The sequence below is a fragment of the Tenrec ecaudatus genome, chromosome 11 (assembly GCF_050624435.1).
Source record: "Tenrec ecaudatus isolate mTenEca1 chromosome 11, mTenEca1.hap1, whole genome shotgun sequence".
In the NCBI taxonomy this organism is placed as follows: Eukaryota; Metazoa; Chordata; class Mammalia; order Afrosoricida; family Tenrecidae; genus Tenrec; species Tenrec ecaudatus.
The window spans coordinates 108,608,739-108,627,595 of record NC_134540.1 but is presented as its reverse complement, the minus strand read 5'-3'; the positions used below and the strand labels follow the sequence as shown (position 1 = coordinate 108,627,595).

The 18,857-nt window shown below is 45.4% G+C and overlaps 2 protein-coding genes across 2 annotated transcripts in view; both read left to right on the top strand.

Moving 5' to 3' along the window:
• C11H13orf42 (chromosome 11 C13orf42 homolog) overlaps positions 1-1,118 on the top strand; it is a 35,685-nt gene extending 34,567 nt beyond the window's left edge. The window contains exon 4 of the mRNA XM_075563543.1: positions 944-1,118. Within this exon, the coding sequence (XP_075419658.1) occupies positions 944-1,118 (175 nt within the window). The remainder of the gene's footprint in view (positions 1-943) is intronic.
• A 13,985-nt stretch (positions 1,119-15,103) lies between these two features.
• The window catches only part of LOC142461034 (guanylate cyclase soluble subunit beta-2-like), a 101,052-nt gene continuing 97,298 nt past the window's right edge, over positions 15,104-18,857 (top strand). The window contains exon 1 of the mRNA XM_075562698.1: positions 15,104-15,109. Coding sequence (XP_075418813.1) covers positions 15,104-15,109 — 6 coding nt within the window. The remainder of the gene's footprint in view (positions 15,110-18,857) is intronic.

The window sequence follows — 18,857 nt, the reverse complement described above, 5'->3', positions numbered from 1 at the left end:
ACGAGTGCGAGAAAGAAGAAAACGTGCTAACATTGACTGTGGTGATGATTGCTCAGCTCACTTTAATATGTTTAGACCACCGAATTGCATGATGTGTGAATTATACGTCACGAAAACGGTTAACTTTTTTTTAAAGGAAAGAAATTTGAGGTGGGTGTAGGCGAGAACAAGATTAAAAATATGACCACAGATTCAAGGAGCTTAAATAGAATGGAAATGAGGATCATTGAAACTGGAGAAATCCCAGAACTCATGTAATGGCTGGTTCATTCACATATTTGTTAAATTTCTAAGAATGATGTCTGAAAGTGCAATAAAGAGGCAAATTTTCACTGGGAAGAAAAGTGATTGTTTAAGATGCAACTACATAGATATGGACTCGTTAGCATAGCAAACAAAACCCTATTGTCAAATGGGATTTCATCTAATACAAAACTCGCTGCCATCATGTCTATTCTGATTCAGAGTGACCCTATAAGACAGGGTCGAACTGCCCTGAGGGGTTCTGGGACTGTAACTCTTTATGGGAGTTGAAAACCTCATCTTTCTTGCTCAGAGCATGCTGGTGGTTTCCAACTGCTGACCTGGTGGTTAATAAGCCAACACGTCACCACTAAGCCACCTTCAAAAGGTTCATGGAAAAATGAAATAGAAAGATAATAGAAACTTTCCATGAATTCTTGGAAACCACTTCTTATTTTGGAATGGTAAAATTCAATTCATATATCAGCCATCTTACAACCAGGAGCCATCTTCCATCCTTCCTCTTCAAGGACAGGTCAAAGTACACTTGAGGTCCAGCCACATTCCCCATCGCTTCATTGCTTGGTTGTCCACAGACTCAGAACTAAGGGAGCCACCTGGAATGGTGGCAATTAGAGCAGCCCTGCCCTTTGTGTCACTGGCCAAATGTTAACCCTCTCTTGTCATTCCTCCCTTCCAGCTTGGGGAACTCCAGACAAATTCTCTTCAACTTCTCGGGGGACGATATGGAATGGGATGCTCAACTCTTTACCGTGGAGCCCCCAGCACCGCCAGTGGAAGACTACTGTGAGATGGAGAATCCCAAAGGACAGTGGCTGCTTCGGGAAAGATTCTGGGAGCGGACTGTGCCCTGATTCTATATCCACACAGGTCTTTGGTAGAATTAAAAGGAGAAATTATAACCAAGCAGATCCATCAACACGTTACCTCATGGTGCTCAGTTAGTAGTGCCAAACAGATAGATCTGTGGCTTTCGAGAGGATTTGCCTCAGGATATCATGGCCGTTCGGGGTTTCCTGCATTGGCAGGTGAAGAGGTTCTTACAATCTGACTTAACTTTAAAAGGAAATTGAAGGACTTTGGGGGGCTGGGAGGCTGTGCAGGGTTGTCTAGGCCCACTCTTCTGGCCACACCTGACCTGTCCCTAGAGTCTAGCTCTCCTGTGTGTCTAGGTGCTTGCTATTTCATCATCAGTACAGGAAACGAACCCATCATGGATCTCTGGGCCAAAGTTCTCAGAGTCCATTTGTTTTTGCCAGGGCCCTGGAAACACTCTGGTTATATAGTGAACCTGTAACCAGTTGCAATGGGGTCAACTCCAAACTCATAGCAACCCACATGTCAGGGTAGAGCTGTGCTCGGCCGGGTTTTCAGTGACCGAGTTTTGCGAAGCCTTTCTTCTGCGGCATCTCCGAGTGGACTCCAGCCTCTGACCTCTCAGTTAGCAGCCCCGTCTTTGTGCAGAATGCAGTTGAGAAAGAGGCTCCTTTCCCCCTAACTCTTTGCATAGTTTTTGGATTAGGCGAAAGCCTTGGCTAGGGGATGGAGGTAGGGCTGGCCTCTAGACTACTCACTCACCCCTAAAGCCCAAGACCTCGATTCCACTTCCCACAGCAACTAATTCTCAGCCCAGTAAATCTTTATCAAGTTCATGATGAGTACATCTTTGAAGGAACCCATCTATAAGTCCCTGGCATGCTATACGTCTCTTTACCCTGAATTAAGAGGACAACCGGAATCATGAAAGCCTTTTGATTTAGAAAGGATTTACTTTTTTTTATTTCAAGAGCTAATCTGAAACAGAATTACATTTTAAAGATGGCCTTTGCATAATTTTACATTTGTTGCATCTATTACCCACTGGAGTTTGAGAATCACTGGTTTGGAGAATAAACTTCAAAAAATAGGTCCATTTTAACCTACTTCTAGCGTCTCCTTGAAAATGGTCACTTAGGTGTGTGTGACCATGGATCCGTGAGTGTAAGATAAAGAGACTGACTCGGAAAAATCCGTCATCCAAACTAAGCCAACACTGATCTAGGCTAAGGTCATTCTGAGAACAGAATGAAGTTCCACAACTGTGTCTCGCCTCACTTGTGTGATGAGATTATTATTTTTCAATTTTTTTTAGAAAGAATCTCTTATTTATGTGAATTTGACTCTCTGAATCTAAGTATTTATAACTCCTATAATAAAAAAATCAGTGAGTAATTCAGTAGTATTCCTGGAAATTTTATATCAATGAATTTTGAGAATGAAAACATATTAGAAGTATTTTAATATTTCTTTCTCTTTATCATTGATTGTGTGCCAATGCTAATGTGTGGGAGGTTTCTTTATTTTTTGCCTCTGGTAACCACAATGCAACCAGAAGTTCAACTGAAAACTAAATGTTTGGAAGATTTGTTTTATAAACATTAAAGGATTTCAACATAACCTCATGGTAGTGCTTTCTTTCTGCCACAGGTGGCCTTGTTTGAAGCCCTACTTAGGAAAGGTCACTGCTGGGTTCAACTTAGGCGAAAGATCTCTTTACTCTGTTTCTTATCAACTGTAGCTTATCACAAATTGTCCCCGCCATATGTAGCAAAAACACTGTGTACATTTTCCTATGTTAGACTGGGTTCACCAGAGAAATAAATTCAGAGACACTCGTGAGTGTAGGAGAGAGCTTTATATCAAAGAACAATTGTATTATTGAGAAAGCATCCCAGCTGAGTCCAGATCAAGCCCATAATTCTGATATTAGCCTAAATATCTGATACTAGACCATAAATTCCTCTTTAGACTCTTGCAGCCCATGCAATGATGCTGAATGCAGATTATAGGCCGGTGGGTGGAAAGTCTTGTGGATCTAGTGGTGGTGGAAGCATCTGACCGCTGGTGCAGGCTCCTCCAGTTCTCCGAGTGAATCCTCCACAGGAAGGTGAAGCAGAGGGAGAGTGTGTCCCACCTCCAGGGAGAAATAGAGGAAGTTCCCAGAATCCTCACGAGAGAAGAGACCATGCCCACAAGGAGGCATCATCAGGCTGTAACCTGATTGACTGCCTAGACTCCATCCCTTCACTCTTAATAACCTCAAGTTGACACGGGATTATGTAACTACCACAACAGATTAAAAAAAAAAAAAGAAGATGAAGAATCAGAGAGCAGAGGATGTTTGGAGCCCTGATCTTGTAGCCTTTATTGTGTATGGGAAATGAAGCTAGTTGTCCCCCCACCCCCGCCAGCCATCCCCCCATTTTGCTTCATGTTCTCTGTGATTTTTGTCTTGATGAAATTGTGTACAGACTGTCAAATGGGAATTCTGTTAAGTCAGAAACATAAGACACTGGCTTGTCTTTGGGGATGATTTTAGGTCTCTGAAATTGTTGATAAACACTAGGTTCTGGAATTTGCTTGATATATCTTGAGTGAAAGCTCTTGGGCTCCAAAGTAGATAAAACCAGAGATAATGAAAGTCAGTTCAGTGACGTTTATTTAACTGATTCTGTACCCTCTAAATAGACCAATTATTCAACTTAAATCAGCTGGCAGTTGTGTCACTAATTAGCAGCTCAAGTTTTGCCAGACCTGTCCAAGTTTTGAGATATGAAAATCTACCCGTCCCTGGATGAATTTTCAGAAAATGAAAGAAGGACAGGCTGGAGGGAGGGTGTGAGAGAGAAGAAAAAGAAAAAAAACAAGAAAAGCAAGGCACGTGCGTTCCTGGCATCTGGTTTATATTTTAGTTGTTGGTTCCCAAGTCCTCATACAGACTGTCTTTTCTTCTTGGAGGAAGTTAAAGAGGGGCCTTCAGTTTGCTTTGAATGGTGCACGACCTGCCTTCTGACTGTCCAGTCACGGAGACCCTGGCTGCTGGAAAAGACCCTGAAGAACTTCCTGGTGCGCACTCTCAGACCCCAGGGCTGGGGTAGTTTGAGGAGGGGTCTGTATTCGGCTCATCACTGATGGCCTTCTCTTGATGTGTTCATTTCTTGTTCACACTGTAACAAACTAGGTTCCACATGCCAAGGGGTTTAAAACAGGAAGGAATTCTCTCAGAGTCCAAATTTCGTCTCACTGAGCTGAAAAATCAAGGTGGCTGCTTTGAATGAAGCTTCTAGAGGCCACCTTCATTTCTTCATTTTGTGCAGTACTTTAGTCTCATTCATTAGCACATCCCCAACTACTCGTTCTGATCTCCCACCTGCTTCTTTTAAGGATTCTTGTGATTACACTGGGCCAGATAATTCAGGACAACCCCGATATCTTTAATGTAATAATATATGCAAACTGTCTTTTGCTGTAGAAAGAAACATATTCAACAAGTTCGTGGGATTAAGATGTGACCATCTTGGTGACGGGTTAGGGAGCGAGGGGCAGGGGTGGGTATATCATTCAGCTTACCAAATTCAGTATACCAAAATGCCCTATTTTTTATGGAGCTAGCCCACATTTTTTCTTAAGCTTATAAGCATAAGCTTATAGCAGTTCAATACCCATGGTTAACTCTGATTTAGTTGTCATTTATAAATTCCTTTGGTTCTACCTCTTATGTTATAATTTTGTTAAAATAAAATTCTGTCTCCTCAGAAAGATTCTTATTTCAGAATGTTTTTCAGTTATTCAAAATTCCCAAATCAATCACGAGGTGTCAAAGGGATCAGGTATCAGGCATCATTAGAACAAAAAGTTATATCGTTGTGAATAAGGGAGAGTGCAGAGTGGAGATCCAAAGCTCATCTGTAGGCAATTGGACATCCCTTACAGAAGGGTCGTGGAGAGGAGATGAGCCAGTCAGGGTGCAGTGTAGCAACAATGAAACATACAACTTTCCTAAAATGCTTCCTGCCCCACTCCCCTACTATAATGATCCCAATTCTACCTTACAAACCTGGCTAGACCAGAGGATGTACACTGGTACAGATAGGAACTGGAAACACAGGGAATCCAGGACAAATGATCCCTTCAGGACCAGTGGTGAGAGTGGCAATTCCAGGAGGGTGGATGAAGGATTGGTGGAAAGGGGTGGAAAGGGGACACTGATTACAAGGATCTACATATAACCCTGGGGGACGGGCAACAGAAAGATGGGTAAAGGAAGATGTCAGACAGAGTAAGATATGACAAAACAATAATTTATAAATTGTCAAGGGTTCATGAAGTAGGGGGCAGTAGGGAGGGAGGTGGAAAATTGAGGAGCTGATGCCAGGGGTTTAAACGGAGAGCAAATGTTTTGAGAATGATGAGGGCAATGAATGTACAAATGTGCTTTACACAATTGATGTATGTATGGATTGTGATAAGAGTTGTATGAACCCCTAATAAAATGATTTTTAAAAATTTCCAAGTCAAAAGCATGACACTTGACCTCTCTGAAGTTAACAACTAGAGAGCTGGTCAACTATGGTGTTTTCCTCCAACCAATCACACAATCTTTATTAAGGAATAAAGTGCCAAGGAAAAGTGTATAAGACATGGTTTCATTTGGTGATTGAAAGGGGAAAGGTAAGATGAACCATGTAGAGCATCTACCACAAGAGCAGGTCCAGGAAGGAGAGAGCGCACTTAGCTTGAGGCATCAGGGAAGAAGTTCATGGTCGAGGTAGAGTTTTGAAAGCACGCAAAAGGATAGTGCTCAGAACCACTGTGGAAAGTGTGGTGCATGGTAATGGCAGAGTGCCCATTGAGCAACCATGAAATATCCAATTGGATAGATTGGGGAAGCCAATAGAGGAATATAGAATTAATCTGTGAGGATAGACAACCAAGCTATTCTCAAGTCTGTAACTGGAACATGGCAAGATAGAATCTCCAGAAAGTGGGGTAACTTGGCAGGGCGGGGTGAAGCGTGGGAAGCCCCTGACCCTGTTGCGTGGTTGAAGTTGTCCAAGCTGTCCATGTTCTTGCAAGGAGACAATCTCCAGGCCCTGGCCGTGCTCCTGCCTTGATTCCTCCACCCTTGTCTCCTCCCCAGGGCAATGTGATTAACCCTGGATCTGACAAGATTAACCACATTAAATTTCTGTGGTGGATTTCCCACCATGCATCTTAGGGTGTGATCAGCTTCCAGCTGTTCCAATTATTTGCCGTCTCATCCAATCGGAGGTGCCCAGGACCCTCCAACTCTTCATCAACTCTGGGTTTCTTGGAAACAACTGTAGCTGCCTTTGAAAGGGACAGGAGGTGTGTGGTTGGAGTGGCAAGGTGTTGGGCTGGCACACTTTGTAAATCAATTTATGTAGCCATTGAGCTTGGCCTCACAGTTCACCAATTGATGGCAAATCCTGCTGGATAGTCTCTGTAAGACCTGCATACATATGGTTTTCCCTTTATTCACCAAGTCCCAGCCCTGTGTTGATGTACAATGGGCCCTATCCTTAAAGAGCTTCCATCTAGTGGGAAAGGCAGAAGTGAATAAAAAAAGATTACACTGAAAAATGTCAATCCAAACTGTAGGGGGAAGGAGGCCTGCCATATCACTGAGGGTTGGTAGCCATGGAGACTGAGGTAGTGGGGGTAGGGTGGCGCTTGGGAGGGCTTTTTAGACCCCTCATGACTTCATTTGTTTTGCTTAAATGCAACATCCCCAGAGAAACCATTCCTAGCTACCTTACTTAAACCAATGCTGCTCTTAATCTCCATCATGATCTTTCTTTTAAAATCATTTTATTGGGGGCTTGTATAACTCCGATTACAATCCATATATACATCCATTCTGTCAAGCACATCTGTACATTTATTACCATCATCATTCTCAAAACATTTGCTTTCTATTTGAGCCCTTGGTTTCAGCTCCTCATTTTTCTCCTTCCTCCCTGCTCCTCCTCCCTCATTAACCCTTGATAATTTATAAATTATTACCATCTTGTCATGTCTTATGCTCTTTTTTTGTTGGAGTTGCCATTGTTTTTGTTAGGAACTGTTAAATCAGTTCTGATTCATACCTGAGACAGTTAAAGTTTATTGTGCCAACCTGACCGATAAGCACATGTGGGGTTAATTAAAGGGCGGAGGGATAAATGGCTCAGTGACCCTTGCCTTTCTAGTTCTCAGGTCTCTTGCTCTCTGATGGTCGGACCAGGGTATAGCTGCCTTACTCAGTTCCTGTTTCAGCTTGGAAAGCTCACTTCCTGCAAGACATCCCCGAGGAGAAGCCACATGGACCTACTTTGATGCAGCCCTGGGTGCTGGGGCAGCCGTGTGAAGACCTCTACCAGCGCTGAGATGCTTACATGTTCACTGATTCGGCTTTCCTCCTGCAGACGACATCATTGTGTCTGTTTTGTGAGATCAAGGAGGACTTTGTGGATTGGTGTCGGACATATGGGTTAATGTTGGACTTGTGGGCTTGGGCAGCACTGAGTTGGGATGTTTTCTTGATGCGCACTTACCCTTCATATAAAACTCTCTCTTATACATGAGTTTCTGTGGATTTGTTTCTCTAAAGTCCCCAGACTAACACAGTACCCATCCTAGTACAAAGCCTCAAACAATGCCCAATCCTGTGCCGTCCTCATAGTTGCTCGTATGCTTGAGTGCCTGTCACTGCAGTGACTGTGTCAATTCGTCTTGTCAAGAGCTTCCTCTTTTTTTACCGCCACCCTACTATACCAAGCATCGAGATCTTCTCCAGCGACAGGTCTCTCCTGATCACATGTCCAAAGGATGTGAGATGAAGTCGTTCCATCCTTGCCTCTAGGGAGCATTCTGATTGTACTTCTTCTAAAACAGATCTGTTTGTTCTTTGGCAGTCCTTGGTAAGTTCAATATTCTTCACCAGCATTGAACCATAGTTTAAATGCATCAGTTTTTTTCTTCCATTTTCCTCCAACTTTCACATGTCCCACTTTCACACGTGATTGAAAATACCATGGCTTGGGACAGGTGAAGCTCAGTCCTTGCTTTTTGAAACTTCAGAGCATGGCACAGGACTTGACAGCAGTCTTTCTGTTGTTTGTAGGATCACTGCGTCATAGGCAACTTGTTGTCTCCTAACAACATCTTCTGCCTGGTGTAATCTTGAGGATGTAACGTAGAAAAAAACAATATTCTTATTGAACTCACTCTGTTGGAAAGAAACCCGGCTTCTTGCCCAGTGAAGAGACAGGAAATAGGTCAACGGACAAGTCAATTTCCTGAGGCAAGATCCTGTTAAGATATGTAATCATAGACGGCTTCCCTGAGGAAATAATTTGATGAGCCTATGCAGTGGGTGGAAGAAGAGAATAAGGAACCAGCTCAAGAAAATAAGGAGTGTTTCTGGAAGAGGAACATCAAGGCCTTGGAATGAAAGCAACGAGAATATCATTTAAATATCATATTTAAAATTGGTCCAAGAGGACAACAGGCTAATTGAGGAGGTAAGTCTTATTTGTTAATAAGTTGTTGTGGTTAGGTGCCTTCGAGGTGGCTCTGGCGCATAGAAACCGATTGCACAACAGAACAAAGCGCTGCCCACCCTCCCGCCCATGGTTCTTATACTTGAGCCCATTGCTGCAGGCTCCGCAAATCCTTCCTCTTTTTCTCCACCCTTCCACTTTCCCAAGCATGCTCTCCTTCTGCAGGGCCTCGTGTCTCCTGCCAACATGACCAAAGCATGTAAGAGGAAGTGTTGGCATCCTTGCCTCTAAGGAGCATTCTGGTTTCACTTCTTCCAAGTCAGAACTGTTTGTCCTTCTAGCAGTTCATGATACTTTCAGTAATCTCGTCCAGCACCACAATTCAAATGTATCGATTCTTCTTTGCTCTTCTTTATTCAAGGTCCAATTTTCACATGCTTATTAAACAATTGAAGAAAGCATGGCTTGGGTCAGACACACAATAGTCCTCAAAGTAACACCCTTGCTCTTGGATACTCTAAAGAGGTCTTGTGCAGTAGATCGACCTTATACAACACATTTTGATCTCTTGACTGATGCTTCCATGAGTATTTATTGTGGAGCCAAGCAAGAATAAACCCTTTCAACTTCAACCTCTTCTCCATTTATCATGATGTTACCTATAGGCTCAATTGTGAAGATTTGGGTCTTCTTGACATTGACTTGTAATTCATACTGAAGGCTGCAATCCTTGATCTTCATCAGCAAGTCCTTCAAGTCCTCCTCACTTTCAGGAAACAAGGTTGTGTCATTTGCATACTACAGGTTGTTAAATAAGCACAGCTCAGTACCCCCAAAGGGTCAGTAACTGTGGATAGATCTGATTTTCCAAAGGCTTCTGGGCTAATGGCTGGCAACAAGGACAGGGCCGCTGAGCCCCTGTAGACATCAGAGGAAGGACACCTGTAGGGTTAGGGAAGGGCTTAGATAACTTCTGAGGTAGCTCTCGCCAAGAAGTGGCTGAAATGGTGGGTGAACGTTGATAGGAAAAGGCATCCATTTTTGTATATGGTTGAGAGCTGCGTATCTCACTGTTTTGTAGAATTTTCATCAGGCCAGGGGATAAGGGGCGGAGGGCTGAGCAGACAGGCACCGAGACAAACCAATAGCGATTTCATGGCACAGACCATTGTACATGGCACGGACCAGTGGTGGTTATGTAAGTGGAAGAGGAGGCACAAAAAATGGGGATGGGGAATTAAAAACAAGAAAAGGAAGGTGGAAAAGGGACCCAGCAGCAGAGTCACAGGGCCGCAGTAGCTACACAGACAGCATTCTGCCACCACCCCCACCCCCACCCCCAGGGAGCTTAAGAAAGAGGCTCAATAAGGTACAGATACAGACGTGCAGAAGGAGTTACACTGGAGAACAGAAAGGCAGGTGTGTGTGGGGGTTGGGCAGATGGAGCGTTGGAGTGGGCCACACAGGTGAAACCCCTCTGACCAACACAACCAGTTTTTCAGTATTCCCTGCAGCAAGCAGCTCAGAGCCCTGGACTGTCAGTCTTGGCAGGCACACCTCAGATGAGGAGGCTGCCTTTGCTACAGTGGTGGAAATGCGCTCTGAAAGAGAGGAGGGGGAGCATAGGTAGGCACTCGGCTCTTGGGACAGGAAAGCTTTGTCGTGAAGTGTGAGACTTTAACGCAGAAGTGAGGAACCTGTGTTCTGACAAGGGCCATTTGGCTATTTGTAACATTATTCGTGGTCATACTGACCAAACATCTCATTAGCTCCCCCTACAGTGATGGCCAGGAGCCCACTTGGTGTAGTGTTTACACGCGGGCTGCTAACAGCCGGGTCTGCAGTTCAAGACCACAGCCGGCTCCTTGGGACTGTCTACTTCTGCAAAGATTACCGTGTTGGAAACTCACAAGGGCAGTTTATCCTGCCCCATTGGCTTACTAGGAATCAGATTTCACTCCATTTCAGTGTCTTGGGTTGTTTTGTTTTTTTTCAATGGGATGATCAGAACGGTTTCTTTGGTGAGGAGTGCGGCATTCGCTAGTATTGATGATTCGTGGGCCTCATACAGCCTGCAGGCCAGACACGGTTGCCTTAAAGGGATCCTCCAGTCCTGGCACAAAATACGTTAGGTTTTGCGATGCTCCTTAGTTCGTGCTTCTGTCATGAAAAGAATTCACATGGCAGAAGCATGAAGATAAAGCCTTCAGTAGTACGTGCTCACAGACGAGGGCAGGCTTTCCCAGCAGGGAAGGCGGCGAAGCTTCATGATCCTAAGTCCTTGGTCTTATGTACTCTTCCTCCCTGACGGTTTCTTCCACCCTGCACTCCACTCAGAGGGCATGGTTGTGTGTCGGGAGGCTTTGGGGAGATTGTGTGACATGCCCAGTGCTTGCTGTACATAGTTTTCCTGTAGCTTGCTAACACGGGCCCGATAGCTTAGGGAATTCCCTCTGCCCCAAGTGCTTGCTGGTTCTTGCTGATTGGTGGGCTGCTCTGGAGAGCAGCCCCCTTTCCCCAAGCTTCCTGCCTAAAGACACCAACCATTCCTCTCATGGCACTCTACGTCTCTGCTGGGTTTGCTCATCCATTAGAGTAGCCACACAGAACACACAGACGACACTCGTGATTAGGAAAGTTAACAGGTTACCACCAGTCAGGATCAGAAACCATGAAGGTTACAGTCATTGACCCACATTGGTCCCCAGCTGACAGCCAAGTCTTTCTCTCTGGTCCTTGGCCTCTCAACCGCATGGTGCCTTGGCCTCTGCCTCTGTGGGCCAGGAAGTAAGCTCACTGCTCTGCTTCGTAGTCTACCGGTCTTGTCAGTGCGTCTCTCTTCTGTCTCAGAGACCCCTTGTCTCAGCCTCTGGTCTCAGCTTAGCCTTTATTCTGCTGTCCTGTGGTCTCCATGCCACAGCTTCTGCCACTTTGGACAGAGATCTTGACCATGCCCCACTGGTGGCTCTCTCCCCGTTATGGTCCCGGGATTGTTCTCTGTGTTTCTGAGATGGCGCTTGTACTCAGTGGAAGGGATTTGGTGAAGGTGCCATTTTTCCGTCTTTCAGCAGATCAGATCTCCAAGGAAACAACAGACGGCGACCTGGTGCACACCCTCTAGTAAGAGGAGAAGCAGAACACATCCCACCTTAATCATGTCCATTAGCACAGCAGAGAGCGCTCTCCAAAATGGGCGTCTAACCACAAGCTTCGAGGCTAGAATTTATAATACATCACGTAAGAGATTATGGCTAGAAGGGTCCTATTCAATACTTGACTACATGTCAGTTACCCATTGAGCTGGTAACCACAGGTCAGCAGTGCACACCTACCAGCGGTTCCCAGCGACAAAGATGAGGTTGTCTGCTCCTGTACATACTTAATAGAGTATCAGTTGGAATTGGTTCGATGGCAGTGGTTTTGATTTTGGTTTGGTAGACTTCCAAGTGGGAGAGTCAATATCTATTTGCAGCATTTAGGTAGTGGCTGGAGTTACAGGTATAAAACAGGGAGTCGTGAGTGTAATGGAATTTGGAGGCATGAGCTGAGATTAGGTCAGCAGGGAACTGAAGAGTGAATATCTAAGAGGAGAGCCAGGCAGAGCCAGGGCCTGCAGCGGGAAGAGACGAGGCAGGGAAGTGGGCGCAGAGCAGGTGAGGCAGTGGAGCAAGTCTCTAAGATTGGGGTGGACGGGGGCACAAGGAGCAGGACTGGGTCCAAGGGGAAGCAGGCTGTGCTCCACAGTCGGTGGAGGACGCAGGTGGTTTTTAACGTCTGAATGCATCTGCCCACAGTCCGGGGAGCTCACTGGTCCTATTTAGGATCCCCAGCTCCAAGACTTTTGATGGTTTCCAAAAACCCAAGCCAATGTCTTGTGTAGTGTAGTGGATGCGGGTTGGGTGAGCCCGCAATGTCTTTGGGTCACGTAAAACAAACAAAAACACTGGCTGTCAAAGTGACCTGGAGTGTGTCAGAGGAGAACTGTGCTTCATCATGTTTTGGGTGGCTCGTTTTTCAGAAGTAGATCACCAGGCCTTTCTTCTGAGGCACCTCTGAGTAGACTGGGACCTCTAATCATTCAAACACAATGGTAACTGTGTGATACACGAAGGGGCTTCCGTTTCTTTGCACAGGGCCTGCATGGGTGGTGGTGATGGTGGGGAGGGGGGGAGGGGGCAGGATTTCAAACCCCCCTGCTGGGAGCCCTTATACAATAAACACATTACATAATCTGTCCCAGAGGCCCGTGCAGATCCGGGAGTCCAGCTTGTGTGAACTTGGGTCGGTGACTTAGCCCCCTGAGCCTTCTTTTTCTTCATGGAGAGTTGGGCATGATAATAGTTCTTAACTCTCGTGCTGTTTATTCCACAGTAGAATGTGCATTTATGCCTCTTAAAGTATCTGAGAAGTCTCTGGGTAGCTCAAAAGGTTAAGCATACAACTTTTCGCCCAAGGCTTGGAATCCACTTCAGAACAGAAGTGTTTTGAATGACAGCCTGGTCTATCTGCTTCTCAAAGGCGCCAGCCTTTCAGAAAACTGGAACAGTTCTCTTCTGCACATACAGGGTCTCCAGGAGTCAAAGTCAATCTCATATATAGTCTTTGCTAGCTATCAGCATAGTTAAATCTACCTAATAACTAATCATCATTTTAGGTATTCAAAAAATTTCCACATACTCTGGAAATAGCTGTAAAAGATAAATTCTAAAATGCTTGTATATAATTAGAGACCGTACAGCCTCCTGAGAAGACTTTTGAAAGCAGTTCTCAATCTGTGGGTGGCGACCTGTTTGGTGGTGGAACGACTCTTTCACAGGGGTCGCCTAAGACCATTGGAAAACACATATTTCCAATGATGTTCGGAATTGAGACACTGCTCCTCTATCCATCTCCAGGCAGGTCCGCCCACATGCAGATACACTCACATATGAGTATCCGGTGTGATGACTGTTACCCATGCTACACCATGCTTCAAGACAAAATGTCATTTATTTGTAATTAGAAATAAATATTTCACAATATATAATGACATATTGTTTTGTGATTAATCACAATGCTTTAATTATGTTCAGTTTGTAAAATATATCTTGAATATCAGATATTTACAGTCTGATTCATAACAGTAGCAAAATTACAGTTATGAAGTAACAACAAAAATAATTTTATGGTTGGGGGTCATCATAACATGAGGAACTGTATGAAAGGGTCGAGGTAAGAGGAAGGTTGAGAACCACTGGTTTTGACGAAGGCAGGCCTGACCCATCATATGGCTGAGAGAGGGCTCTGCAGTCAGAGATCAGACTTTAGTCTCTGTTCCTCCATCCCTCAGCTGTTCAGTCATGCTCACCTTCATTCTCCTCATTGTAAAAAGAATCTAGTGCGAGTATAGAACTTAGAACAGTGATCCAGACTCGGTAAGCACACCACACATATAGGCTCTTTAACAAAAACTAACATACCCCACATGGAAGAAGCAAACCAGCCTGTGTGATGATGAAGTGCCGAAGGGATCAGTTATCAGGCATCAAAGAACAAAAAATCATATCATTGTGTGCCAACCTCCATGATACGATCACTGAAGACAAATAGGTGCATAAGCAAATGTGGCAAAGAAAGCTGATGGTGCCTGGCTATCAAAAGATATAGCATCTGGGGTCTTAAGACTTGAAGGTAAACAAGCGGCCATCTAGCTCAGAAGCAACAAAGCCCACATGGAAGAACACATCAGCCTGTGCGATCATGAGGTGTTGAAGGGATCAGATATCAGGCATCATCAGAACAAAAAATCTTACCACAGTGAATGAGGTGGGGAGTGTTGGGTGGGGACACAAAGCCCATTTGTAGGCCACTGGACATCCCCTTACAGAAGGGTCTTGGGGAGGGGGATGAGCCAGTCAGGGTGCGATGTAGCAACGATGAAAAATATAACTTTCCTCTAGTTCCTAAATGCTTCCCCCACCCCCCATCATGATTCCAATTCTACCTTGCAAATCTTGCTAGACCAGAGGATGTACACTGGTACAGATAGGAACTGGAAACACAGGGAATCCAGGGTGGATGATCCCTTCAGGACCAGTGGTGTGAGTGGCAATACTCAGAGGGTAGAAGAAGGGTGGGTTGGAAAGGGGGAACCGATTACAAGGATATATCTATATATAACCTCCTCCCTGGGGAACAGACAACAGAAAAATGTGTGAAGGGAGACATCAGACAGGGAAAGATATGACAAAATAATAATTTATAAATGATCAAGGGTTCACGAGGGAGGAGGAGTGGGGAAGGAGGGGAAAATGAGGAACTGATACCAGGGGCTTAAGTGGAAAGCAAATGTTTTGAGAATGATGAGGGCAATGAATGTACAAATGTTCTTTACACAATTGATATATGTATGGATGGTGATAAGAGTTGTATGAGCCCCTAATAAAATGATTAAAAAAAGAAGAAAACATTATATATGGATTGAAAAATAAATGAAAATACCCATAAAAACAAAACAAAACACCAACATATCAACAATGACGGTAAGTGGATCATTTGGTCTGGGGTATTGGTGAGTCCCTGGAATTCTCTCCCCCCACAGAGACTGGCAAAGGCTTCCATCCCTTGCATTTCCTGTGCAGTCACTAAGGACGCTCAGTCAATGCTTGTATGGTGTTCTGATGCTAACTGGGTATCAGTGGAGCGCTGACAGTCTAGGATTGGGGTCTGGAACCTAAGCAATGAAGTACCAGGAAAGAATGCCTGAGAATCCCCCTAAGGAAAATCTGACGGCTCCCTTGGGTTCAATCTATGACAAACCACGGGGCTGGCACAGGACCAGGCTGCCTTTCCTTCATTGTATGTGAGTGAGTGGGAGAGTGAGCGAGTCACCATGAGTGGCAGCTGACCGAACAGCTTCTAACAGGAATACTGCTAGGTAGCTAGATTTAGGGATGGGGGGATTGTCCCTTCCATGCCAGCAAAGGCCCCCATAAAGGAGGTTGGAAAGAAATCAGGCAATCATTAACACCCATGAAGACCCCCAAACCGAGCATGCCCCCTAGGCCCAGGTACACACCCCATGGACACACCCACTTTAGGGACATCACCCAGGTGGGCCTAACTCAGCCAATGGGATCACACAATACCATCAACCACGCCTCCCCAGACAGAGGTTTGCAATATTTTGGCCGTGGAAAGGTCTCACCTTCTCTTACCCAGCTCCTGGTCAGCGGCAGATGGGGGGTGAGGGTCTCCCTCCCCTGTGCAGGCACACATGCACCCACTCAGGGCCCACAGCCTCTGGGCCCACAAGCTCTTAGCCTCTAGGGTTCTTGGGATTCTGGCTCCCAGGATCCCCTTCAAGTGTCCCACGCGTGGGTCCTCTTTTCTACGTGTTTGTTCCTGCTCCATTGTGGACCCCTTTAAGACGCTAACACCTGAAACTTGACTTGTCCTAAATAAAACCCTGCTTAGATGCTTCAGTGTGGCTTCTTCCAGTGAGCAAAGCAAACAACTGAGGTATTCCCCACTCCAGAAACCCACCATTACCACCTCTAGCGATGCTCCCCAGACCCTCTGGTTTTGTCTGCGGGTTTTCTTTTTTTTTTTTTTTTCTTCTTTTACATTTTATTAGGGACTCATACAACTCTTACCACAATCCATACATATACATACATCAATTGTATAAAGCACATCCATACATTCCCTGCCCCAATCATTCTCAAGGCATTTGCTCTCCACTTAAGCCCCTTGCATCAGGTCCTCTTTTTTTTCCCCTCCTCCCTCCCCATTCCCCCCTCCCTCATATGCCCTTGGTAATTTATACATCGTTGTTTTGTCATATCTTGCCCTATCCGGAGTCTCCCTTCCCCCTTCTCTGCTGTCCCTCTCCCAGGGAAGAGGTCACATGTGGATCCTTGTAATCAGTTCCCCCTTTCCAACCCACTCACCCTCCACTCTCCCAGCATCGTCCCTCACACCCTTGGTCCTGGAGGTATCATCCACCCTGGATTCCCTGTACCTCCTACCCTCATATGCACCAGTGCACAGCCTCTGTCCTATCCAGCCCTTTGTCTGAGGGTTTTCTTTGAAATTATATGGAAGTACCCTAGGGGACTCCGAAAAGTCTATGGGGAAAAGGAAATGTTAAAATCATGGAATTTTCGCAAATATTTGATTAGGTTAAAGAACGCGGGCGCCACAAGCGGTTTGCCAACCCACAGGGAACTCACAAATTGGCAGCTTAAGCCCCCCACCCCCCACCCCACTCCCAGTGTCAGTGCGGAAGAAGAGCCTGAGGATGTGTTTCTGGAAAGATTGTTGTTGCTTTCGGTCGTCAAGTAGATTTTGACTCAGTCGATTGGACGGAGGGCGGCTGCCTCCGGCATTCCCAGGCGGGACTCTTCATGGAAGCGGTTCTCCACGTCTGTTCTCCTGCGGAGCCTTTGGCGTCTTCGGTCCACCCACCTTTCAGTTAACAGCTAGGCACTTAACCATTGCACCAGCGCAGAAATGCTTTGGGGTAGTTCAACTGTGTCACACATGGCCCACCCGGAGGAAGGAGTCTGCCTCAAAGGATGCTAGGAACAAGAACAATGCATATATTCATATATTCAGCCACGAAGAGAAGGCGTCACTAGACCCATAACTCTCTCAGAGGAGTGGCCTGACTGTAGTCAATCCAGACCTAAGACACCAGCACCAACCTTGAGTCCTGGAAGCTTGTCCCTCCCTCTGCAGGAGGATTTGCTTACACAGCAGTCTGTTGCTATGTGGTATTTTGGCCACACGGTGGCGCATGATGCCTAGCAATTTTCCAGAGGTGTTTTTTTTTTTTTTTTTTTAATGTCCAGAAGGCTGAGCATGATAGTGGGACAAGAAGAAAGGAAAAGGGAAAGGAGGAAAGAACTAGGAGGCAAGGGCATTTATTGAGGTCTAAATACAGGCACGTACATATGTAAATATATTTGTATATGAGGATGGGGAAATAGATCTATGTGCATATATTTATAGGTTTAGTATTAAGGTAGCAGATGGATATTGGGCCTCCACTCAAGTATTCCCTCAATACAAGAACACTTTGTTCTATTAGACTGGCATTCCATGATGCCCACCTTCCCAACATGATCACTGAAGACAAACATGTGCATAAGCAAATGTGGTGAAGAAAGCTGATGGTGCCCAACTATCAAAAGATAATAGCGTCTGGGGTCTGAAAGGCTTGAAGATAAACAAGTGGCCATCTAGCTGAGAAGCAATAAAGCCCACATGGAAGAAGCACACCAGCCTGTGTGATCATGGGATCAAGTATCAGGAATCAAAGAACACAAAAATCATATCATTGTAAATGAGAGGGGGGGTGCAGATTGGGGACCCAAAACCCATCTGAAGGCAACTGGAAATCCCCTTACAGAAGGGTCACAGGGAGGAGACAAGCCAGTCAGGGTGCAGTGCAGCAACGATGAAACATACAGCTTTCCTCTAGTTCCTAAATGTTTCCTCCCCCGTCCCACTATCATGATCCCAATTCTACTTTACAAATCTGGCTAGACCAGAGGATGTACACTGATACAGATAGGAACTGGATACACAGGGAATCCAGGACAGATGATCCCTTCAGGACCAGTCATGAGAGTGGCGATACTGGGAGGGTGGAGGGAAGCTGGGGTAGATAGGGGGAATGGATTACAAGGATCTACACATAACTTCCTCCCAGCGGGAAGGACAACAAAAAAGTGGGTGAAGGGAGACATCAGACAGTGTAAGATATGACAAAATAATAATAATTTATAAATTATCAAGTGTTTATGTGGAGGATGTAGGGAAGGTGGGGAAAATGAGGAGCCGATACTAAGGGCTCAAGTAGAAAGCAAATGTTTTGAGAATGATGATGGCAACAAATGTACAAATGTGCTTGACACGATGGACATATTATGGATTGTGATAAGAGTTGGATGAGTCCTCAATAAAATGATTTTTAAAAAAAGATCTGAGATGGAAACTTTGGGAGAACGGCCCTTCCCTCTGTTGCTGTATATACTGGCTCCAGTTACCTTGCCTGAAAGACCTCTTACTGTCACAGGGGTGGCGGTGGGGGGGGGTTTGGAAGCCATTTATTGGTATCTCAGTCTCAGGTCTGGTGCCCCTGGCAACAAGGAAGGGGATGAGGGGAGATTTCTCTTTGCTTTAAATTTTTGTTTTTTCCCCCTTCCCATTTTTTGTGTCCCTTCTGAACCCGAAGGTTACTCTGAGAACCGGGGTGTGGGGGGGGGCTGTGCCCCCAGGGGG